This window comes from Mesoplodon bidens, assembly GCF_964165515.1.
Source record: "Mesoplodon bidens genome assembly, chromosome: 6".
Classification (NCBI taxonomy): Eukaryota; Metazoa; Chordata; class Mammalia; order Artiodactyla; family Ziphiidae; genus Mesoplodon; species Mesoplodon bidens.
This window is the reverse complement of record NC_138162.1, coordinates 79,243,087-79,269,316: the sequence shown is the minus strand read 5'-3', so window position 1 is coordinate 79,269,316 and position 26,230 is coordinate 79,243,087. Positions and strand designations below refer to the sequence as shown.

The 26,230-nt window shown below is 36.9% G+C and overlaps 2 protein-coding genes across 5 annotated transcripts in view; one reads left to right on the top strand and one right to left on the bottom strand.

Annotated features, from left to right (window-relative positions):
* MAMDC2 (MAM domain containing 2) overlaps window positions 1-17,942 on the bottom strand; it is a gene marked incomplete at its 5' end in the record, with an annotated part of 436,428 nt that extends 418,486 nt beyond the window's left edge. For 3 of the 4 annotated variants that reach the window (XM_081238325.1, XM_081238327.1, XM_081238328.1), the window contains 2 exons: window positions 12,325-12,431; window positions 17,803-17,906. Of the gene's footprint in view, window positions 1-12,324; window positions 12,432-17,802 lie in introns of all 4 variants that reach the window. The other variant, XM_081238326.1, reaches the window with a different exon arrangement.
* Window positions 17,818-26,230, top strand: part of PTAR1 (protein prenyltransferase alpha subunit repeat containing 1) — a gene marked incomplete at its 5' end in the record, with an annotated part of 47,947 nt that continues 39,534 nt past the window's right edge. Inside the window, one exon of the mRNA XM_081238334.1 lies at window positions 17,818-18,161. Coding sequence (XP_081094460.1) covers window positions 17,818-18,161 — 344 coding nt within the window. The remainder of the gene's footprint in view (window positions 18,162-26,230) is intronic.

The window sequence follows — 26,230 nt, the reverse complement described above, 5'->3', positions numbered from 1 at the left end:
CATGCCACTCTCACTTCCTCCCAGTTTACCCTTCCCCCTCCCCATGTCTTCAAGTCCATTCTCTACATCTGCGTCTTTATTCCTGTCCTGCCTCTAGGTTCTTCAGAACCATTGTTGTTGTTTTTTTTAGATTCCATATATATGTGTTAGTGTTTGGTATTTGTTTTTCTCTTTCTGACTCACTTCACTCTGTATGACAGTCTCTAGGTCCATCCACCTCACAGCAAATAACTCAATTTCGTTTCTTTTTATGACTGAGTAATATTCCATTGTATGTATGTGCCACATCTTCTTTATCCATTCATCTGTCAATGGACACAGGTTGCTTCCATGTCCTGGCTGTTGTAAACAGTGCTGCAATGAACATTGTGGTACATTACACTTTTTGAATTATGGTTTTCTCAGGGTGAACCTCTTTTTATTGCATCAAGTTAAAATTATTTACTTAATAGTTCTAGCTATTTAAAAAATCACATTAAAATTCTACAATTTAGGGGCTTCCCTGGTGGCGCAGTGGTTGAGAGTCCACCTGCCGATGCAGGGGACAAGGGTTCATGCCCCGGTCCGGGAAGATCCCACATGCTGCGGAGCGGCTGGGCCAGTGAGCCATGGCCGCTGAGCCTACGCGTCTGAAGCCTGTGCTCTGCAACAGCAGAGGCCACAACAGTGAGAGGCCCGTGTACCGCAAAAAAAAAAAAAAAAAAAAAAATTCTACAATTTAGGTTTATCAGTAGTCAGACTGACTCTCCTTAGATAATTATTTCTTTAAGTTTTAAAGAAGAGTATAAAATAAATTTCTAAAATGGCTTCACTCACTTTTCTTGAAAAAAAACATTTATGAAAAAACACTTTTCTTGTTGAAATAAAAGAGAATTGTCAGCTCTGTTAGAGCCAGTAATAAAGAGCCAATCCTTTCTTTTTTATTTGCGGTACGCGGGCCTCTCATCGCTGCGGCCCCTCCCGCCGCGGAGCACAGGCCCCGGACGCGCAGGCTCAGCGGCCATGGCTCACGGGCCCAGCCGTTCCGCGGTACGTGGGATCCTTCCGGACCGGGGCACGAACCCGCGTCCCCCGCATCAGCAGGCGGACTCCCAACCACTGCGCCACCAGGGAAGCCCGGGGAAGCCCCTGCCAATCCTTTCTTGATGTTGGTATTGAGTTGGCACTGTTTCATGGACTTACCTAAGGATTTTAACAATGAAAAAAGTGATTAAAAGATAGCTTATATTAGTTGGTTCTATTATTGGAGTATGGTTTGTTGGCTCAAATGTATGTCATCAATGGCAGTGAAAAATCTAATTCACTCTGACACAGTTATAAATGGATGTGAACTTTTGGGGGCCCTGAAGTACAATATGATTAGACCTGCTCTTGGTCAAAATTAAATCTTATCAAAAATTGGGGGGAAAATATAAAATCATTTTAACTGAAATACATTTTTTATATTTTATTTGAAATTTTGTATAAAGAACATATTCATTAGCACAGGATTAAATTTGCTCAAGTAACACATAAAGTCATTTTAGCTAGAGTTTATGAAATTCAGGAAGGTTTTCAAGCAAATAATATTCATAAGACTGTACGTCTTTGTTAGCATTCATTAAGACTGTTTTTATGCATTAAAAAGTGGCTGTAAGGGCTTCCCTGGTGGCGCAGTGGTTGAGAGTCCACCTGCCGATGCAGGGGACACAGGTTTGTGTCCCGGTCCGGGAAGATCCCACATGCCGCGGAGCGGCTGGGCCCGTGAGCCATGGCCGCTGAGCCTGTGCATCCGGAGCCTGTGATCCGCAACGGGAGAGGTCACAACAGTGAGAGGCCCATGTACCACAAAAAAAAAAAAAAAAAAAAAAAAAAGTGGCTGTAAGCCAGCTTTCCATCTTACATTTAAAATATAAGATACACATGAATACAACAGCTTATATATTTAATTCAAAATTCATTTCCTTGTTGTCAAGTGGCAAAAGAAATGGAAGGAAAAATTTTGAAAAGTTATACTATGTTCAATATTTGTAATTCCTGTTCATTATGACTAAACTAAAGAAACTATAAATTTTTTCCAGTAAACTGTTATCCAGTTTTAACTGTTTAAACTGTTATTAGTTTTCTGTCTGTTCCTTTTATCTTTCATTCTTTTGAGAACCATGTTAACAGCATTTCCATGATGCCATTTTTACCAGTCCACGATGTGACAGCTAAGCCTCACTACATTCTTCATAACACTAAGAAATCACAATTGCATAATGCAATTTAACATGGTGAAAATGTAGGCTTTTCTAAAAGAGAAAATAGAAAGGTAAGAATGTCCCTGTAAGTCTATCTTATAATAAATTTCATGTGAATTAGCTTCCTATAAAATAAACAAACTTAAGTGAATAATGAAACAAAATGTAATTTAAAATATCTGACAATACTGCATGTATTGATGGTAATTTTTGCCACTCAGTCTAAAATGGAATAATGGAATAAGAACCTCAGAATTCTACATTACAATTTTCCTTACAATGAGGCATTATAACTTTAATAAAATACTTCAACACATGTTAAGAATATAAGTCAACTAACATTCCTTCTTATAATACCTCATTAATAGCTAATAAATGGTTAGTTCAGTTACAAACTCTACAGTTGCTAAATCATTGCTTTTATTTATTAAATTATACAGCAAAGAAACATTATCTCTATTAATTTATTGCCCAACATTTTTGCATGATCCCGTGTTAAGAATGAAACATCTTGGGGGGGTGACCAAGATGGTGGAGTAGGAAGACCCTGAGCTCATCTCCTCTCACAGGCACACCAAAATTGCAACTATTTACCGAGCAATTATCCATGAGAGGGACCTGAAAACCATCAGAAAACATCTTCTCAAGAATATAAAGAAGATCGCTCTAAGAATATAAAGAAGGAACCACAATGAAATGGGTAGGAGGGGCAAAGACATGGTATAATCAAGACCCAGATCCCCAGGTGAGCAACTCACAAATGTGAGAATAATTACAATTGCAGAGGTTCTCCCCAAGGAGTGAGGGGTCTGAGCCCTACATCAGGAGCTCCCCAGACCCAAGGTCCTACATAGCAAGATGAGCCCCCAGAACATTTGGCTTTGAAGGCTGGTGAGGCTTGATTTGGGGAGAGCCAGAAGACTGAGAAATAGACTCCACTCTTAAAGGGCACACACAAATCTCACATGCTTCAAGACCAAGGGCATAAGCGGTAATTTGAAGACAGCCTGGGTCAGACCCATTTCTTAATCTTGGAGAGCCTCTGGGAGAGGAAAAAGGCAGCTGAAACTCACTCTGGGGACATGGATGCTGGCAGCAGCCATTTTTAGGGAGCTCATCCCACCACAAGTACACTGGTGCTGGTAAGTGCCATTTTGGAACCCTCCCTCTAGCTTATTAGTGCTGGGACCTAGTCCTGCCCACTAGCTGGTGGGCACCAGTCCTGGGACACCCCGGGCCAGGAAGCTAGCTGGGTGGGAACACAATCCCACCAACCAGTAGGTTGGCTGCTATAGGACCCCCTAAGGTTCCAGCAACCCTGGGACTTGGCACCATCCACCAGAGGACCCAGGACCCAGCCCCACCCCCAAGTGCAAATCAAAGCTACAATGAGGGCTTCCCTGGTGGCGCAGTGGTTGAGAGTCTGCCTGCCAATGCAGGGGACGCGGGTTCGTGCCCCGGTCCGGGAGGATCCCACATGCCACGGAGTGGCTAGGCCCGTGAGCCATGGCCACTGGGCCTGCGTGCCCGGAGCCTGTGCTCCGCAACCGGAGAGGCCACAACAGTGAGAGGCCCACGTACCGCAAAAAAAAAAAAAAAAAAAAAAAACTACAATGAGATACTACCTACACCTGTCAGAATGGCTATTATCAAAAAGACAACAAATAAGTGTTGGTGAGGATGTGGAGAACAGGGAGCCCTCATGCACTGTTGGTGGGAATGTAAACTGGTACAGCCACTATGGAGAACAGTATGGAGATCCCTCAAAAAACTAAAAATAGAACTACCATATGATCCAGCAATTCTACTCCTGGGTATTTATCCAAAGAAAACAAAAACACTAATTAGAAAGGATATATGTACTTCTATGTTCATTGCAGCCTTATTTACAATACCCAAGATATGGAAGCAACCCAAGTGCCCAAGAATAGATGAATGGATAAAGAAGATGTGGTATATATTCACAATGGAATATTACTCAGCCATAAAAAAGAATGAAATCTTGCCACTTGTGACAACATGGATAGCCCTAGAGGTATTGTGCTAAGTGAAATAAGTCAGACAGAGAAAGACAAATACCATATGATTTCACTTACATGTGGAATTTAAAAAACAAAACAAATGAACAAACATAACCAAACAGAATCAATGTCATAGACACAGAAAACAAACAGGTGCTTACCAGAGGGGACAAGGGTGGGGGAAGGAGGGAAATAAGTGAGGGACATTAAGAAGTACAGACTTGCAGTTACAAAATAAATGAAGAAAAAAAGAGAAACTTGACTGAACATTTTTTTTTTAATCTGTGTTGTGACTTTAATTTCTATTTTTTTTTGGTAATAAAAAGTTGACTTTTTAATTTGAATTTGTCTTTTTTTTATTGGTCTGAAAGGCATTTCAAACATATTATAATAATATATTGGTGTAATTTAATTGGTGCAACATGCTTTATGGCTCCAATCAAAACTGGTTTTCATTCATTTGATTGGTTTGAGCCCAGGATAGCCTACAGGGAAAAAAAAAGCTGGATAACCACCCAAAGTGTTTGTATTTTCATTGGAAACTGATTTTTGTTTTGTTTTATTGTTTCTGTTTTTATTTTTAAATTAAATAAACTGCCATGAACTGAAAAAAAAAGTCACGAGTATGAAATGTACAATGTGGGGAGTATAGTCAATAGTTATATAATATCTTTGTAGGGTGACAGATGACAACTATTGGTGATCATTTTGAAAGGTAGAGAAATATCGAATCACTATGTTGTGTATCAGGAACTAACATAGTGTTACAGGTCAATTATACTTCAAACACAAACAAACAAACTCATTAAAAAAGAGATAATATTTGCAGCCAACAGAGGTGAGGGGTGGGAGGGAGGGAGGGTTAGATGAAGGCAGTCAAAAGTACAAACTTCCAGTTATAAAATAAATAAGTACTTGGGATGTAATGTACAATTTGATAAAGATAATTAACACTGCTGTATGTTATAAATGAAAGTTGTTAAAAGAGTAAATCCTAAGTGTTGCATTAAAAGGAAAAAGACTTTTTTTTCTATTTCTTTAATTTTGTGTCTATCTGAGATGATGGATGTTCACTAAACCTACTGTAGTAATCATTTCATGATGTATGTAAATCAAATCATTATGTTGTACACCTTAAACTTATACAGTGCTATATGTCAATTATATCTCAATAAAAAAATGAAAAAATATTTTTAAAAATCTTACCTGCAAATGAAATATGCTGTCATAATACACACACAAAAATCAACTTTTGCTTTATTTGTGATTAGTGAATTAGATGTAACAAATCCAAAAACATCTCAATAAGACTGTTGTATGAATCTAGATAGAAATCTCTGCTGTCAATGTGGTTGTATGTTGACATTTCTTAGAGTTAAACACCTTACTTTCTTTTTTAGTTAAAAATCCATCAACTAATGATTTGTGGCTTTACGCCAAATTTCTTTTTTATGTACACTTCAAATGAATGATTGTGCCGAATGACAATAGACTTCATAAACTTGGCAAATGTACAAGTAAAGGCTAGAAACAAAAAAACTCACATTAATCCTATCTATAAAATATATGGTCCCTTAAAAACAAGTAAAAAGTTAATAGTTCCTTTGTATATAATGCAAAAGTAAAATTTGAAAGAAACTTGTTTTGTCACTTTAAAGTAACAAGACATAAATGTATTGTTTAAATAAAATACTGGTAAATAATTAATACTGTCTAATAACTTACTGTGTAAATAAAATAAACTCTTTAATAAAATAAACTGTTTAAATAAAAGTAATTATGCAAACCTATGCCATAGACCTCTTTACCCTAAGAGCAGGTCCACAGCACACTGAGATTTTTAAGGGGGTCAGATAGCATAACTGTTCCTGTAAATGAGTTAATTCTAAGAGGTAATTTAATTAAAGGTGACACTATAATTTCAGAATTACTAGAAGGAAAAGCTGCCTAATGAAAATATTTACGCTGTTTAAAACTTTGTATCCTTCCAGCACCCAGTCTTCTACAGAACACTGAGTGATTCAATAAATATTTGTAAATAAATTCTTTTTGTGATTAATTTAAAAATCTAAAAAATGCCTTTCTAACTTCCTATTCCAATCTTTGTCTCTTATGATATGTAATAAGAGAAGATTTCAGACAGTATTGTTAAAGATTTATCCTTAAAAAACTTTGCAGACTTCTATTTCTGCTAACGGGGGGCTAGATTGTTCAATCTAACCTTTCAGTTGAACAGAACTAAAATGCCAGCTAAAGTGTTTTAAAAGCTCCTCAAAGCAATGAAGAGCTGTCAAGAGACTAGAAACCAACAGGTCAAAAATCTAAGGGAAAGTGGAATCCAGATAGCTAAGTGGAACACCTGAATTCTTAGCCATGTTTGTCCTGATACATCTACTAATCCAGGCAACTGTTGTTTGGTTTTAGCCTCATCTTCCATGGGAACAGATGTCAAGGTCAAGGGCTAACCCCAAATGAGGAATCAAAAAGGATCTCAAAGGGACACACTGATTAAAATATGGATGAACCAGGTTTAAACACACCCTTGCCTCTCTCACCTCCACTCATAGCATACTGTGGAACATGGGAGGCTGAGAGAGTAAAGAAAACATACCCTGAGAACTTGAGGCCATGGGATAGCCCTAAGACAGATTTTTAAAAGGTTCATATTCAGGGAACCTAAACTGTGAATTGGTTTAAGGTGGTGACAGACTGATGGTGTTCCAGGCACCTGGCAGAAGCAAAAGTAAATTCTTCTATGAGGAAGGCATCATCATCTTAAGCTTTAAAGAACCCCCCAAAATACATTTTCAGGGGTAATAAGCACACACACAAACAAAAAACGGTATCATGAGCGAAATAACCGAAACAATAATTTCAAGAAACAGATATGCAAAGACTTCAGATACTGGAAATATTACATACAGATTATAAAATAACTATGGTTATTCTATTTAAACAAATAAAATCATAACCCTAAAAGCATCTGAGAGGAATAGGTAACTCTAGAAAGAAGCTAGCATATTTGTAAAAGAACTTCTAGAAATAAAATATTTAATATTAAAATTTTAAATTCTAAGCTTATTAAACATTGTTAAAGAGTGACTTAGAATGAAAAGAAAAAGAGGCAGACAGAATATTTAAAGAAATACTGACTTAAAAACTTCTTATTTGATGCAAATTATTAACACATGCAAGAATCTCAACAAAACTCCAAGTAGAATAAATTTAACAGAAAGTCATAACACATCATAATCAAATTGTTAAAAGACAAAGATAAAAACTTAAGGGCAGCAAAAGAGAAGCATTTAGTTATATACAAGGAATCCTCAATAAAATTAACAGTTGATGTCTCATCAAAAAACATAGAGATCAGAAGGTAGGAGGATGACACATCCAAAGCACTGAAAGAGAAAGGCTATCAACCCAAGATTCCTATACCCAGCAAAACTATCCTGCAAAAATGAGGGGAGGGGCTTCCCTGGTGGCGCAGTGGTTGAGAGTCCGCCTGCCGATGCAGGGGACACGGGTTCGTGCCCCGGTGCGGGAAGATCCCACATGCCGTGAAGCAGCTGGGCCTGTGAGCCATGGCCGCTGAGCCTGCGCGTCCGGAGCCTGTGCTCCGCAACGGGAGAGGCCACAACAGTGAGAGGCCCGCATACCGAAAAAAAAAAAAAAAAAAAGACATTCCCAGATAAAAAAAAACAGAGAAAATTTTTCATAAGCAGACCTGCCATACAAGAAATATTAAAAGGAGTTCTCTAGGTTGAAATGAAAAGACACTAGACAGTAAGTCAAATCCATATGAAGAAATAAAGAACACTAATAGAGGTAACTAAACAGGTAAATCTAAAAAGCAGTATAAATATATTGTTTAGTTTGGAACTCTTTTTTATATCTCCTATTTGATTTTAAACACAATTGCATAGAGGAATGATTATAATCAATGTTGATTGATTGTATACAATTGCATACAATATATAAAGATGTAATATGTATGACAGTAACAGCACAAATGAGGAAGGAGAGAATGGAGATATATAGCAGCAAAGTTTTATAAACTATTGTTATTAAGTTGTTTTTATTTTGAACTAGATTGTGAAAGATGAGATTGTAATTGTAATCCCTAGGAAACCCATCTCTAGGAAACCCAACAAAAATAAAACTCAAAAAACAAATGCAATAAAAGAAATGACAAGGCAATTAAAATGGTAAAGTATATTTATTTAATATGAAAAATAAAACAGTAATAGAGGAACAAAAAGACATAAGACATATAGAAAAAAATACAAAATGCAGATATAAATTATTCCTTATCAGTAATTACATTAAATGTAAATATATTAATACCTCAAAGTAAAAGGCAGAGATTAGAAGAATGGATTTTTTTTTTTTAAAGATATAATCCAACTATATACTGTCTACAAGGTAGATACTTTAGATCAGGGGTTCCTAACCCCTGGGTCATGGACCGGTACCGGTCTGTAGCCTGTTAGGAACCGGGCTGCACAGCAGGAGGTGAGCAGCAGGCAAACAAGCAAAGCTTTATCTGCCGCTCCCCATCGGTTCCCATAGCTTGTATTACCGCCTGAACCATCGCTTGCGTTACTACTTGAACCACTGCTTACATTACCTCCTGAACCATCTCTGGCTCCCCCACCCCCTGGTCTGTGGAAAAACTGTCTTCCACGAAACCAGTCCCTGGTGCCAAAAAGGTTAGGGACCACTACTTTAGATCCAAAGGTATAAATAGCTTGAAAGAAAAAGGATGGAAAAAGATATATCACATAAACAGTATCCAAAAAAAGAACTGGCTATACCAATATCAGAAAAAAATAGACTTTAAGACAAAATCTGTTACTAGAGACAAAGAAGGATATTTCATAATGATTAAAGGATTGATCCATCAAGAACATATAACAATTATAAAAATATATTCACCTATCAACAAAGCCCCAAAATACATGAGGGGAAAAACTGACAGAATCAAAAGAGAAATTGACTATAGTAATTGAGGAATTCAATATCCCAGCTTCAATAATGAAAAAAACAACTAAAAATAAGATTAAGGAAATAGAAGACTTGCACAGCACTATAAATCAACAGAACCTAATAGACATCTACAGAACACCCTACCTAACAACAGCAAATTACATATGCTTCTCAAGAGTACAGGGAACATTTTCCAGAATACACCATTATATTAAATTATAAAAGAAGCCTCAATAAATTTAACTGTTGAAATCATACAAAGTATGGTCTCTGACCTAAATGGAATGAAATAAGACATAAGTAACAGAGAGAAGTTAGGAAAGTTCACAAATATGTGGAAATTGAACAACATACTCTGAAATAATCAAGGTCAAAGAAAATATCACAATGGAAATTAGAAAATACCTTGAGATAAATGAAAATGAAAACAACATATAAAAATTTATTGGATTCAGCTAAAACAGTGTTTAGAGGGAAATGTATAGCTGTAAATACCTATATAAAAAAGAAGAAAGATCTCAAATCAATAACCTAACCTTCTATCTTAAGAAACTAAAACAAGTAGAGAAGTGGCATTTGAACTGGGCCTTTATTTGTTCATATGACAAATGATGAAGTGCTTACTATGTTCAGGTAATATGCCAGGTACTAGGAAAACAATGAAATGGATTCCCTCATTTTATTATGTGATAAAACTCAAAACTGTGTATATATAGATACATGTGTGTGCTCAATTTACGTATGTATGTATAACTAAACATAGTATAAAGTAAGGAGAGCACCCTTGAAAAATGGGTGGATTTCAACAGAGAAGTATAAACCCCTTCAATGGCTCCCTGCAACCCTTTCAGAAAAATTTCAACTGCCAAAATATGGTCTTAAGTTTCCTCACAATTCAGCCTCTAACTAAATTCCTAGGTGAGTTCCTCTGCAGCTTCTTTATCTATGCTACATGTTGCCTATTCTATCCTTTCTTATTTTTTTCCAATTCTTTTCTTTCATTCATCTACCCATACATTTACATATTAATTGACAGCCCATTATACGCAAGGCAAGGTACAGATACACAGCACTGAACAGGAAAAATAGGGTTCTAGCCCTTGTGGAGTTATATTCTATAGAATGATAAAGATATTGAACTAATTAGACAACTGTTAATTGCATTTAATATATGCTGCAAGGAAAAAATACAAGAGTCTTGAGTATATAATGAGACCTTTTTCCTTTCAGGTATTTGACTTCATGTGTAGTAAGTAACAAATATGCTACATGCCTTGGCAAAACACATGACAGAGGATGCTAGATAAGCCCTTAAAACATTCAGGGGCCTGTCATGATAGTGAAGCTTCTAAGAGTCCAGTAGTCTGGGGCATGTCACAATATTTCTATCAACGTGAAGGACAAGTTGCTTCATCTTGTACACTCCACCACTGAGAGACACATGGGCCACTTTAGATTCAGGAGGCAATATGTAGTCTATTCAAATGTTCTAGTTGGAATAAGTGACTGAGTAACTCATAGTTTTGAATGGATCCCAGAGCTTCCATGCAAGCTGATTTTGGGCCATATGACTCAGAAGATCCAGTGGTAGCAAAATTTTTTTTTAAATGTCATGGCAACACTCTTAGGGTTTTGGAAAGAAGCCTGTCCTCTACTATTGATAAATATTAGCCTTTTGAGAAACAGTTCTGTGTTTGCTACTGGGCTTCATGACTAAATCCCTGACCATGGGACACCATGTAACCATGTGACATGAGCTGTCCTTAGTGAGCTGTTCAGTGTGGTACAAAAAAGAAAAAAGAGGATACAGAAAGTAAGAAAAATTGGAAGTAAGCAATCATGCTCATAGCTGACATCCAGGTGAAAGCAATACTAAATCTGAAATCACTTTACAAACACTTTCAGGTCAGTAAAAGTTATTAGCTTGGCCTTCTTTCAATTTCTGAGACATGCTATGTAAACTCTCTTCTTAAGGACTGCACACATACTGTTTCCACTATTGATGAGGCTCTTCCCCTGCTTTTCACAGGGCTGGTTCCTTCTTACCTTTCAGGTCTCAGCTTAAATATCACTACCTGGAATAGGTTTCCCTGACCACACTGTCTAAAGCTCTGCTCTTACTCCACACTGTTTTCATCTAGCATGGTGCCTTGCTTTTACCTTTTGTGTCATGTATTACAATTTTTCATTATACATTTTTATGTTTACTTGAATATTGTGTATCTCTTCCATTAGATGGTAAGTCCTACAAGAAGGCAAGAATAATGTCTGTTTTTCTCACCACCGTATACCTAGCAGCAAGCACAATGTCTTAAACACAGTAACATTCATTAAAATTTGTGGAATAAATAAGTACAATTACTTGGAGTCTCATCCCTCAGAGGTGGTATTTAACCTTCTCCTCCTATGAACCCAATACACAACATTTTGCACTGTTCTTTTTTGCACACTGATGGTGATTTTGCAGACTTACCATAGAAATTCAAGTGCCTAAAGCCAGAAGATGTTAATTGGGGAGTTACTCTTTGGCATTCCTTCCTAAAACTCAGACTGTCAGTCTCTATAAATACTATACCACAAGTTTGGGCATAATTCAACATTTAACAAAGAAAGTTCATCATTTCCTATGGGTGATTTTGGCCTGTTGTTAATTTTGGTAAGTGTCAGAGGTGGCTTAAAACATGGAAATAGGAAGAAACTGAGAAATATGGTATATTTTTATTATAAAATTTCTGAGTTGAAAAATTAGCTTAAGAAGTGAGATGAAAGAAGAGGAGATACAGCTCTGTCTTACTTTTAGGCAGTTACCGAAGAAGTCTCAACTAAACCTCTTTGATAGTAAAAATGAAGCTTTTACTACTTTCCTAAATTTTCAGTTATGATTTTTTAACCTAAGTCTATTACATGATTGTCATATTTACACTGAAGAATAAGAAAAACGCAAAGCAAAAAAATAACTCCTTAAGAATGTACTCATATCTGGATACTTCTTTCCCTTAGTCATGCACTAAATGGCATATTACTAAGAAATTCCTAGAAAAATTTGACATCTTCAGTACGTGAGAAACATTGAATCCATCATAGAGACATACCCATCTCCCTAGCTGTTTCCATATGCAAGGCCTGGATTGGCTCTTTTTCTCTCCAGACATTTTCTCCTGTTCTCTTCTGAAGATTACATCATCGGTTTCCTGGGCCTCTGTGGTAGGGAGAAGAGGATAAAGGAAAACGATGACAGTTTGGAACTATCAAATGTCAAGAAAAATAAAACACCAGTTACTCAGCAACAAAAACCATATTATGCAACTAGTATCTTCATTCCTCTATCATCATGGATTCCAACATCAGTACTAACTGATCATTTAAAGTCACTGTCATGATAAGCATCTTTATAACATTTACCTACTTTGTCTGGTTAAAAAAAGTTCATGTTTTGATTAGGAAATTAATTGTAATAGCAGTATAATTCTCTTTAGAATATTAAACAATAGAGTTTCATTTTGAAAGTTAGTATTAAGCTTCATCTTAGTTTACTATTGTGTTTTAATACTGATTTACCTGTAATGATGTTGTGTCAACTCATAGAAATAAGTAATAATTTGTATAGTGCTTCCCAGTTTAAAGGTGCTATCACATGCATTTTCTTATCTTTATCTCAAGAATTATAACAGTGAAGTGTTACAGGGAACAACATTCAATATCTTATAATAACCTATAATGGAAAATAATCTGAAAAAAATATATATATATATGTGTGTGTGTGTATATATATATATATATATATATATATATATATATACATATATACATAACTGAATCACTTTGCTGTACACCCAAAACTAACATAATATTGTAAATCAATGATGCTTTAAATATAAATAAATAGTAACAATAAAAAAGAATAATGAAGTACTAGATATATCAACTAAGTACAAGAATAGATGTCATTTGCAATTCATGATTTTGTGACTTAAAAAAAATAGTTCTTGATCATACATGAAGTTTTGTATTTGGGAAAATAAACTTACACACTGAGGCAAAATGTATACCAAAACTCCCCTAAGTTTAATGTACATGTCTTTTCAAATTCATTTATTAATTTCTATTCCTTATCTTGAAATGGTTTTTAATAAAAACTTTAGATATAACATTACTCCTATTGATTTTTCTTAAGAATTCATAAAAAGACATTGATATTGTGACTTCTTGACTAGTATTATATTTCCCTTCTCCTATTTCTTTGTAAGTTCTTGGATTTTAAATTTTAGGAGTGATTAAGGTTGAGGTTTGGTATACTATAAGTATATACTTAGTCACAATGGTAATATTATAATGAAGCACTTAAAATTGAGCACTTAATTATTTTAATGGAGAAAATAAACTTGTTTTTGTAATAATAGCACATGGTAAAAACATGTTTAGTACTATTTACACTCTATCTTGCATAATGTTACCATAGTAAAATGGACTTCAATCCAAATACTGGAGTAAATAAACAACACATCATAGTGATAAAAGTGGAATAATACAGAGCAAAGATGAAAACAGATTATAAGGTCATCTACAACTCTGCACAAAGGTAATTACAGTTGACCCTTGAACAATAAGAGTTATTTTTTTTTGCAGTTTATTGATTTTATTTGAATTTTATTTTTTATTCAGCAGGTTCTTATTAGTTATCTATTTTATACATATTAGTGTGTAGATGTCAATCCCAACCTCCCAATTCATCCCACCACCCCACCCCGCTTTCCCCCCTTGGTGTCCATACGTTTTTTCTCTACATCTGTGTCTCTATTTCTGCCTGCAAACAGGTTCATCTGTACCATTTTACAAGAGTTTAAACTGTACAGGTCCACTTATACACAAATTTTTTTTTCAATAGTAAATACTACAGTACTGTGATCCAGGTTTGGCTGAATCCCCAGATACTGAACCACAGAAAAGGAGGAATTGGAACCAGGGAAATGGAAGGCTGACTGTAAATTATACTGATTTTTGACTGTGTGGAGGGTCAGCTCCCCAAACTCTCACGTTGTTCAAGAGTCAACTGTACTAGGTCTGTCATTAAAACCACCTTGGTGTCTTTCTTCCCACCAGCGCCCTCAACACATACATTAGGTTTTTTATTGTAGGAAGTTTGGAACAACCAGAGTAATATAAAGAATGTATATTTATAGGTCTTAATTATCTCTAGTAGCTCTATCATATGGAGATAACCATTGTTAACATTTTATACCATCCCAGTCTAATACTTATATATATATTTACATTATGTACAATTTGTTTTGTATATGATGAAATAAAATTCATTTTTTATGGCAAGAGGAGAAAAGTTTAAACATAAAAATTTTCTTTGCCTGGTTGGGCTTCCTCCCTCCCCTTTAGCATGTGTTGTGAATTTGTGTTAGCCAGACCTCCTTAGGAGATAATGTTCCTTCTTAACCTCACAAAGAGTCACAACTCCTTAAGAAAGAAAATAACCTTCCTTCTTAATCTTGTAAGGGGCCATGATAACCCATGACCCACTACTCGCTTTGTATGTGTAGATCTGGATTGTGTAAACTGTCAATGATACATTATTTGACGTATCACACCTTGTCTCAAAAACTTATATAACTGTGCATTGAACTCTAATAAGTGGAACAGTTCTCAGAGGTTTCTGAAAGACTATCTCCTGAGTTATAATCCTCAGGTTGGCTTGAAAAAAGTTTCCATTTCTCTGTTAGATCAACTACTGAATAATTTTTTGTCAACATATATATATGTTAATGCAAGTTCGTGTGCCCAACGCACAGTGAGGCCAAACAAACTGAAACGTCGGAGTGTGGAGCAGAGAAAGGTTTACTGCAAGGCCATGCAAGGAGATGAGGTGGCTCAGGCCCTAAAAAGCCCTGAGCTCCCCAAAGGGTTTCTGCAAAGCATTTTTAAAAGCCAGGTGAGGGAGGGGGGTTGCAGGGTATGTGATCAGCTTATGCATAGTTCTCTGTCTGACAGTGAGGTAGCAGGGTGGTGTCACAAGGGTTAACATTATCAGTCCTCAAGCTCCAGGAGGCCTGGGGCTATGTGCTCAAGGTCAAGTAGTTCTTCCATTTGGTGAGGGGGGTGGGGGTGAGGGATGTTCACATCTGCAAAACAACTCAGGAAATTTGCATCAAATACTACTATCTAGGTACTTCATAGAGGAGCTAAAGCAGAGGATATGGGGGAAGGCCTGTCCTGGGAAGGCCCCATGGGGTCCTTCTCGGTTACATATATAATTGTCTTATATGCTGTTTTGGTACTTGTTTTTGTCATTATATATCTACCTTTTCCCCCATCATCAAATAGTCTTCTAAAATATGAAAGGAATGATTTGGGGGAGGGTATGGGAGGACTGTCAAATACATTCACAGGACTGTCAAATAGTCTTCTAAAATATGAAAGGCATGATTTTGGGGAGATTAATTTTTAAGTGAGTCATGGTTGCTTAAAAATCAATCTCTAATAAAATTATTATGCATGAGATAGTTGGCTAATTAACAAATAAATATATCCATGTTTTTATTAACATATACTTTAAAAACTTCTTATATTACAAAAATTATATTTTGTTCTTCCTGTTACCTAGAAAATAAAATTCTCCTATAAATATACTTCCTCCTAAGCGTTTGCTACATATTCTCCTAGTTACAATGAGCTTTTAAGTGACTAAACAGTATTTCATCATATAGATTCACTGTAATTTAATCAATCCCCAAAGTTGGGCATTTAAGCTATTTAAAATATTTCATTAGTAAGTGTATTTTGCAGATCCCTGAACATAAATCTTTGAATCCTTCAACAAAATCATGCTAAATTCATCATATCCCATTCTTGTAAACATATCATTATTAAAGCCACATGAATTTCAATTCTCCTTTGAACCTCAGCTTCCTTATCGGCAAAATAAGGGGATTGGGTCAGAGTCCTAGTATGCTCTAACTATAAAAAATTCAAGTTCTAAACATAGCAGATCTTTAATAATTGGGTGAAACAATTTGTGAACTCTTAGAAGAAACATGAGACATATAATTTACACCTTTCAAATGAAGGTAGTGTGTGTGTGTGTGTGTGTTGGAAGGGGACACACTGAATCATACAGGATGTTATCTTCCTGGAATATCAATTTCACTTCAAGATTTGGGAATAAAGTTTGCTGTTGCTGTTGTTTTTCCTGTTAAATATATTAAAGTGAAATACAAAAATCATGCTAATTTTTAAGATAAAAATAAATTCTTTGGAAAAAATGTCATATTTCTGAGTGTGTCCTTTAAGCTCTGCCCCAGAAGTCAGGATTTATTTCCCACTTTTATCAGGTAAGGATGCAAGGCTCTGATTAATTGAATAGGAAGAAGACTTATCAGTGAACTCAAACCATTTCAGAATTGGTACTACATTTTAAGAGTAATTAGGACATTTGAAGTTGTCTTTGGCCCTGGAATCTAAACACAAATTCACTCCACTGCCTCATTTGAGAACTTGTCAATATGTTAAGGTTTGTTTGACTTTACTAAATCAAAACTGTCCATCTTGCTTTTCTATAATTTTATGAAACTTCTAGCTCATTTCTTTTAAAACCAGAAGGCCAAAGTCCATACAGCAGGTGTAGCCTTTCTAAACGTACCCATAGGGAGTATCGACCACTGAATATAATTTATATTTCTCATTCACTGCTTTATAATTTTGCATCCAGTGGATGGTTTTTACTTTCACAATCATCAACCCCACTTCAAATGCTCTACATATGTTTACATTAAACATTGAGTTTGCTTAAAAAAAAAAGTTTCTAAAAGATAAGACTTCAAGGATTAAGTAAAAAGAAACAAAAGCAGCCAGATTTTTTCTAACACAGAGGTTGAAAGAAAATCTGATACATGAAAATTTGAATTACAGCATTTCAAAATCCAAATGGACTAGAAAGCCAGTTTTTCTTATAAAAATTATTTGTAGCAAGGCAAATAGCTATTAAGAGCAAACCTTGCCAGGGACTTGTTTTTTTAACTCCAAAACTAACACGCAACGTTCATAGGACACCAAATGACGTGCAAAGCAAAGTACACTCGATGCAGAAAATCTAAAAAATACCTCTGTACTTCTACTCCCTATATGGAAAGAGCAAATAACTTTTCCTTTCCTTTCCTTTTTCTTCCTTTAATCCATTTATTACATTTTTTAAATTAACTTTTTGAAAGCGTCTGCTTAGTGTCCGAAATTGGCACGCAGGTACAAAAGCCTGAAGTCACCAATACGGTCCGACTGGGCCTCATTCCGCCAAAGGCGTCTCTGGACGGCCTCATCCCTCCAACTAAGAAAATACAGGGAACAAGCTCTCAGAACGCCAAGGGACTAACTGCTTAAGAGGATCTTCACTCTCGGTTAAACTTTCCTCCAGGAGCATTCTGGGACTGGCTCCTTTCCTGAACAGCTGAGGACGGGTGGTCTGGGCGGGGTATTCAGGCCAGACCCTGGCTCTGGGAGTGACCTTAGGACCCCTCCCTCCTCGGTCCCCAGTGGCCTAGAAATTAAAATAAAAAGTGTAATACAGCGACCTGAGGTAACTGCAAATGAGTCTGCAGCATCTTCTCGGGCTCTTAGAAACTCGCTTACGAGGGAAAGTCAGGGACCAAGCTGCCAGCCTCAGCCTCGTCAGGGACCACACACCGGCCGACCGCGGGCTGACCCGGAAGTGCTCGGCGGCGGCCTCCACGGCGGGGGCAGGGGCGCGGCCAAACCGGCGCACACGCGCGCGCTCCCCGGGAACTCCCGCGGGTGGCTCGGCGCTCTCCCGGAGGCGCTCCCGAGCCGCCGCGGACGCCGCCAACATGGCCGAGACGAGCGAGGAGGTAGCGGTGCTGGTGCAGCGGGTGGTGAAGGACATCACCAACGCCTTCAGGAGGAACCCGCACATGTGAGTCGCGCGCCGGCGGTGCCCCCGCCTCCGCCGCCTCCGGGGGTCGTCGGGGGCGGGAGGGGGCGGGGCCAAGCCTAGAGCCGACCTTGCACTGCAGGTCTTGACCCGCGCGCTGCTCACAAGAGCCGACAGAGCCGGGTCGGGGCCCGACAGTTGTTGGCCGCCGCGGGGCCAGCTTTCCGCTACCGGAACAAGCTCTCGGGCGAGTCCTTAGAAGTGACCTCGGAAAATCAAAACGTTGCGACTTTGTTTGGTTCTCCTCCCTCCCACCCCTTTCCCAGGAGTTCACGAAACTCGAAAGACTTCACCCGTGTGTCCACGTCCCACATCCGTTTAAGGTACACGGTGTGGGTCTGTATGTGCTTTGTTAACACAACTCTTTTGAGGTTCATCCCGGACCTTGGTAAGAAGGGGTTACTGATCATCTTATTCTCCATGGGCCAAAACCCCCTCAGTTTACTAGCCGAAGGTAGTTTGAGGCTGCTTTTGACTTTCGCCTCACCTGTCCCAAAATTGTAGAGGAACTTCGATGAAACATTTTGTTTTGAACGTGAACAGGGCATTCTCAAGAGAGTAGCTTCTGTAGGCACAGGTTGGGTCTGGTGGGAAGCAGATGAAACCTTGACACTTTTTAGCATTAGCTGATTCATAGTAACAGGGAGCATATTAACTCTTTTTTTTATTCAAACGCTGCTGCCCTCTTTAAGTAGGACACCACAGAACTGACACATGTATCTTTCCCTCCTTCCTTTCCATTTTACTTGGAGTACTCCGGGAAGATCCGGTAAGAGACTGTATTCTCTCTGATACTTCTGCTTTTATGTAACGAAAAAGAAGCTATTAAAGGAGAGATATATCTACACATTGTACAAAAGAGTAAGGAAGAAGCAAGAGTGTAGCTAGTTTCCTATCCTTCCTCCCTTCATCCCTCCTCCCCTCAAGAGAAAGAAACATGGAATCCAGTTTTACATTGTTTTCACTTTACCTAATTGCTTATGGAGATTTTTATTTAAATATTTTATTCTTTAAACTGGAACGCATGAATTATTCTTTTTAAGCATTCTAACTCCTTAAGCTTTTCCGCTGAAAAGAGGTGCCAGACCTTCATCTAAATGAAGTGTTCTTTTCCTTCAGGGTGATGCCCTCAGATGTCTTGCTCCCTCGTGGCACACAGTTGGAGACCTGCAACTGTGCCTCATTAAAAACAAGACACTGCTGGCCTCAAAACACACCTGCCACCTCTGACAGCGTCCACTTCCTTTCCCCTTGTGACTGCTGCCTTTTTCAGAATGAGAGTGTTTGGAATGATTTCCTGGCAGTAACCATAGTGGGCACTGGGCCTTCTAAAGAATGCTTTGATGCCTTGTTGTATATCAGTCTTTCAGTCCCCTTTTGAGAATGAGAGCTTTAGTGCAAATAAGAGACATTCTCAAAAAAAAAAAAGTTGGACAAATGAAATGACTATTTTCTCATCATTTGAGGTTATTTTTCTTAAAGAAACTGAGGAGGTTAGAAAGAAGTCTAATAAGTACAGTAATCATCTTAGTTTGCCTTCTTTGAAGTAGACTAGAAAAGCATCAGTATTTCATATTTGAAAAAACTTGAGTTTGAGTGTTCATTGGCCTGGCAGGTTGACACAGTGCAGTTTGGAACACATCCCAATTCTTCTGGATCATATTTATTGAAACTCATAAAGGACTTTAATGCCCCCCATCGCATTTTTTATGAGATCTCATCAATGTGCTCTCTGCCAATGCATAACATAATTATTAATAAACATTTGGGTCATTTAGTACTTTTTAAAGTTTGAAATAATTTGGGCATTTGAAATAATATGAAATAATGATATAGATCTGAAAATTTTAAATAACTTAACTCATTGTTTAATATTAATCTTCAGCTATATTTTAGTACATATTCCCTACAGTAACAATATCTCCAGTAATACTATAATGAGTCTTTAAAAATGTCTTATAATTTGGACTTTTCAAAATTGCTCATACTTCCTCCCCTCATCTAACCCTTTTACTTCCAAAATATATATGCTCTATTTCTAGTTAAAAGAAAAAGGCATCATTTACCTTCAAAGTTAGTACCTAATTACACTTTTCAGTATTATAAAAGAAAGTTTTTTATTCTTTACTTTTTGTTTTCCTCTTTTCTACAAATACAAGATAGATCATAATTTTATTAGCCAACATCTACTACAGTAAATATATTGACTTTGTCTCTGGAAATTTCTAGCCAGTAGGAGTTGAAGATATAATGGGTGAAATGTGGATTTTGTTACTGGTGGGTATGGATAGGTTACCCTTTCTCAGCCTGTTTCTTCTTTCTCTTTTATTTTTAAAATTTATTTATTTTATTTATTTATTTTTGACTGCGTTGGGTCTTCATTGCTGTGTGCAGGCTTTCTCTAGTTGTGGTGAGCGGAGGCTATTCTTCGTTGCAGTGCGCGGGCTTCTCATTGTGGTGGCTTCTCTTGTTGTGGAGCATGGGCTCTAGAGGCTGATGAAAACATAGGGAAATCATCTCACACAGTGTCTTGCACTTAGTTGCCACTAGGTAAATAGTAGACTTAACCTGAATCCCTGTGTTCCTTAGGAAATATATTGGCCAACTGAATGATGAATGTGAAGCACTTTATAAACTGAAAAATACCATGCAAATGTTGTTTGTGCGGTTGACTCCTAGAGAATACTTTGGAAAAATAACTGAAGGCTTGACCCAGCGACAGGTATTAGCTTAATGTACAGACGCTGTGCTAGTGTGGAGGACAGCTGTTTACAGTGTAATTAGGGTCAGGTCAAAGTTCTCTTATCCAGAAAGTTATTATTTTTTATTACTCTGTAATATTTATTGAACTCTCACTGTTTATGTAGCTACCATCTTCACAGTATGGAATAGAAAGAAGTATAAAATACAGTTCTTGTACTCAAGGCCCTCAGAAATATCTGTGATGTTGGAAATGTTCTTTATCTGTCCTGTCCAAATGGTAACCACTAGCCATATATAGCTGTTGAGTGCTTGAAATGTGGCTAGTGCGAAAGAAGATCTAAATTTGAAGTTTCATTTAATTTTAATTGATTTATACATAATGGACACATATGCCTGGTGACCACTGTATTGCACAGTGCAGGTCTAGATGGAGACCTAAGACTTGTATGTATGAACAGTGCATTTACCCTGCAAAGCAGTTTATAATAAGGGCTGGATTAGCAGTATGGTAAGCAAGTCGTACGTGAGTCTATTAGTTAAAAGGGAAGCTGGGTATGTCTGGGCTAGTGCTCTTAGGGGAGGTGGGGTTTTGAGTGGCACTTTGAAGACAAGGTAGGATTTACAGTCTTGGAGACCTCTACAAGAAGCAGTGAATAGACTAAAAGTAACAAAATGTGATTGAAAAAATAAAGTAGGGACAGATTATGGAAGTCCTTGACTATCTGACTTAATTTCATTCATTCCATTGGTGCATTCAGCAAAAGAATGTTTCTATTTGATAGATACAGTGCTGGTCTCTAGGTATATGGGGCTAGGATTGGGGTATAGATTGACGAACACACCACACTTGGTCCCTGCCCAGTGGAACTTTAAACAAATCAACACACAAATTATGAAAAGAGCCCCAAAGGATAAGAAAGATAGTTTGAAAGAATAATAACAGAGAGGACTAATTTAGGATGGAAGGTCAAGATAGTTTTCCTGAGGAAATAACAATTAAACTGAGACATGAGGCTTGGATAAGAGTTGGCTCAGGGAAAATATACTTCTTAGGCAGTGGGTAGGCCCCAGTGAGAACTTTTGAGTAAGGCAGTAGTAATGAAAGGCAGTTTCAGATCGTCTGCAAGTTGAACTGAAGAATAGGAAAGCATAGAATCTTAATTGACTTCTTACACTTGATTTTTATCTATTTATTTGAACAATAGTATACTTGTAAAAGTTTGGGTTTGCAGTCTCACAGTCCTGGGTTTGAACCTTGGCTTGTTATTTACTAGCTGAGTAGTGTCAGACAAAACTCTTTCCTCATCTATAAAATGGAATTAAAATTCCTACTTTATAAGATTAATGTGTGGAATAAATGAAATAGTGTATGTAAAACCTAAAACAGAGCATTGCATATAATAAACACTCAGTAAACAATAGTAATTTGTGCATCTGTTTTCTAAATAGGGTCAGTAATATAATTTCAATGATAGTTAGTAATCTTTAGAATTGAGAAAGCTTATGAGGTCTCTGAAATATCTTAATCACCAGTAAAGTTTTAGTTAACAATATGCAAGGGTCAGTTCTTTTAGATACTTTTCTAACTTTTTGGTCATTCTGGAAAGAATTCCAGTTTGAAGGAAAAAAAATAACTATTAGATTAAAAAGATTTGTACCATTTGCTGAATCTCGGGCTGTTTTCTCTTTAGTCACTCCACATTACAGGGTTCAGTTTTAATATTTGGGGACCATCCTTACCTCCCTGACAGGAAGCTGGTCAATATTACTTTTGTAAATAAGTGGACCTACTCCAGTTAGACTGATGTTTCTGAAAAGTACAGACAAGAGAAGCTGTCTAAACATGAGGAACAAGGTCAGTATCAGTGGTGTATGAACCTTGAACTTCATCTGGAAGTTAGTGGATCCCCATTGTGAAGTGAACCGCTAAGGGAGATACACCATGCTGTGGATGATCTTTTTAAGTAAATATGTAGTTTCATTCCATGTTGCTATTCCTTTGGAGCAGCCTTCGAAGGTAACCTAAAAAGTGAGCACTGTGGTTTCTCGTTGAAAAGATTGGAACTTGATCGCTGTCCCAAATTTTCATGTTTGTAAAAATCCCATGACCTTGTTAATGCAGATATTTACTTGAGTATCCTGGTTAAGCACCAGGAATCTAAATTGCCAGAAACCTAAAAATAAAAAAGAATGGAATGTGGTGGTAGTGAAAGTCAGAAATTTCTCTTATGAGACTATTTCATAAAGAAATAACTGGAGATGTATTTGATGTTTACAGCACATTCATTGCAACCATGAACGATACAAAAATTATATAAGAAAATGTTTAATGTGAATTGTTAAATTAAAAAAAAAAAGAATTATAGGGGCTTCCCTGGCAGTCCAGTGGTTAAGATTCCATGCTTCTACCACAGGGGGCACGGGTTCCATCCCTGGTCGGGAAACTAAGATCCTGCATGCCATGGGGCACAGCCAAATAAATAAATAAATAAATATTTAAAAAGGATTATAGAAGAGTATGTCCAATATAATCCCACTTCTGTAAACTACTTAGAAAAAAAGGATGCATACCCAACATTAGTGGTGGTAGAGGGATGACAAATGACTTTTAGTTTTTTTTTCCCTGAATTTTCCAACTTTGAGTATGAAATTAGAATTTAAATAGCCAGAAATCATGCTAGAACTCTAAAAGGAGTTAATCTAAAGCCTGCTTGCTTTCACTGATGTCTTTATTTTCACTAGTGTTTTGGGCTAAATAGTAGGAGATCCAGATTTTGAATTAAGCCACTAGCACTATGACCTTGAGTAATCACCTTAACCTCAGTGGATCTCAGTTCCCTCATCTGACAAAATGAGAGACTGGAGGAATGAAGTCCCTTCCAATTTCAAAATGATTCTGGAATTCTGTTCTAAATTGTCTGAAAAAAAGTGGACTATGACCTAAGGGACTAGGCATAGGAGAAATCTGTCAAACACACTGTTATTTGGAATCTTACTGACCTACCTTTATGAAGTACATGTTATATTTTTAGGAAGCAGCAAAACACTGTATCTTAGGGTCAAATAACTTGACAAAGGCTTAACTTTCTTTGCTTTAGCTTCCCATTATCTGTTAACCAAGGAACTTTTCTGGTTGACCTCAGGCTCTTAACTGAATTAATGGTAATATACTTCATCTCTGCCTGGTACTTTGTAGCTTACCACAGTCTTTACATTGTATTATTTGCTTTTCATAACTGGCAGGGAAGGCATTGTTATTTCTGTATTTCAGATGAGGATACTGATGGCAAGTGCCTAGTCAAATTCACATTGATCAGTGGTAGAACAGAGACTAACTAGAACCCTGGACCTTAGAAGTTTGAGTGCTTTTGTCTCTACATCCTCCTACCTCTCTTTTAATGTTTCCTTTTTTTTCATAGTGCTTCATATTCCCTGATATGACCATTTTCATTCTCTTTACATGGGAATAGCTTTTGGGTTTCTCAGTCATAAAATTTGAAAGCTGGATGAGACCTAGCAGCCCATTTCCCTTATTTAGAAATGTAATGTAATTCCTCTGTTTTACAAATGAAGAAATTGAGGTCTACAGAGGCCAAGTGGCAGGAGATAGAGATATTGATACATATATAGAGAGATATATCTATATCATATTGACAAACCTAGGATTTGGACCCACTGCATTAGAAGGAAATCAGAGGTAATGTTCTTTTGGAGAGTCAAGAAGTGATATTCTTTGAAAACGATTTGAATATTATCACTGAAGTGCACTGATAATCACTGATAATCAGTGTTCCAGTTATTGAGCACCTGCTATATCCAAGGCATTCTTGTTTTGTAAAATTATTTCTTGGAAAGATAATAGCCAACTAAAGCAGTGTGTTTTTATTTGTGCAGATGGTTCTGTACTTTCATTTAGGTACAAGATTATTAGTTGGGCATTTTATGTGTGGTGTAAATAGTGAGCAAGGCAGGTTTTTACATTGCGAATTTAAGTAAAAAGTCCTCCCCCCGCAAATGGACTATACTCAGAAGCTAGGATTCTTTTATTCTTGTTACTCTAACATTCATATTGTTGACTTTTGCAGTTCTTTGTAGTGTTGTAGGTGGTTGTTAGATCTCAGAAAACAGACTTTTTTGAAATAATTACAGAGTTTATTATTTTTTAACTATAATTCTAGTTTTCTTAAAATATTGTTTACATAGTAGTACCTGAACACCAGAAAATACCAGCAATTCAGACATGTATTTAGTCAGTTATAGATCTAGATGTGGCTTGTTGTCCTAATAGTGTGTTAAATTAGATTAGAATTCATATCACCAAATACAAAAATATATTTTGAAATACTGGACATTGGCCTCAGATGCTCTCTCAGCATCGCCCCCATTCTTCCTAAGAACTTCATTTATATTACTAGAGTGGCAAAGTGTTAACATTTTATTTTAGATATTGACACAACTCCCCAGCAAAACCATCAGCTTTGTGTAGTCTGGGACCACCTTGTTTTATTCATTTTTGCATTTTCAGAACCTAACACAGTATCCCATTCATTGTAGTACTCAGGAAATGTTTAGATAGTGCTGGCATGGTGTACCAAAACGCCCCTGAGTCAACTGAGTCAGTTGTCGGGACAAAAAGCCTTAGGTCCCAAAGTATACTTGGGAGTTAGATCAGCTCAAAAGAACGGTTAGTGACTTGCAACCCCTAGAATACCCTCTTTTATTGATATATCCCTGTGTCACTAATGAAGTGATCAGGAGAAAGTAGGTTACTTCTGAGCTATCCAGTTTAGAGTTTCCAGGATGGATTTTATTTTAGTTCCACAGCCTCCCACCAGTTTGTGATGGTGGCCTAACAGATAAAGAGTGCTTTTCTTATAACCTGTAATTGAACAGTTTTCCTCTTTGCATTTGTCAGCCAGCATACTGTCTTGGCAGGGGAATTCAAGGGCATAATAGATGCTGTCACACACACAAGCTCTGAAAACCAGTTCTTTATTCTGTTTTTAAAAAACACATTAAAAAAAATCTGCTTAGACGCTCTAAAAATATTTATGTCAGCTGCTCTTGTTAAAAGGTTTCTTGTAAGTTCATTAATTAATGGAAGAACATACTATTTGAGAAAGGATGTTTCACATAGACAAGACTGTAAATTCTTTATAATTGAAAAGAATGAGTGCAGGTTTTACAAAAATATTTTTGTGCTTGTTGGTTCATTTACTGTGTAAGTCAACTGCCCTATGTATTGTTTATTAAATCTCTGCCTGTAAATTTTCTTTTTTTTTTTAAATTGGAGTATAATTGCTTTACAATGTTGTGTTAGTTTCTGCTGTACAACGAAGTGGATCAGC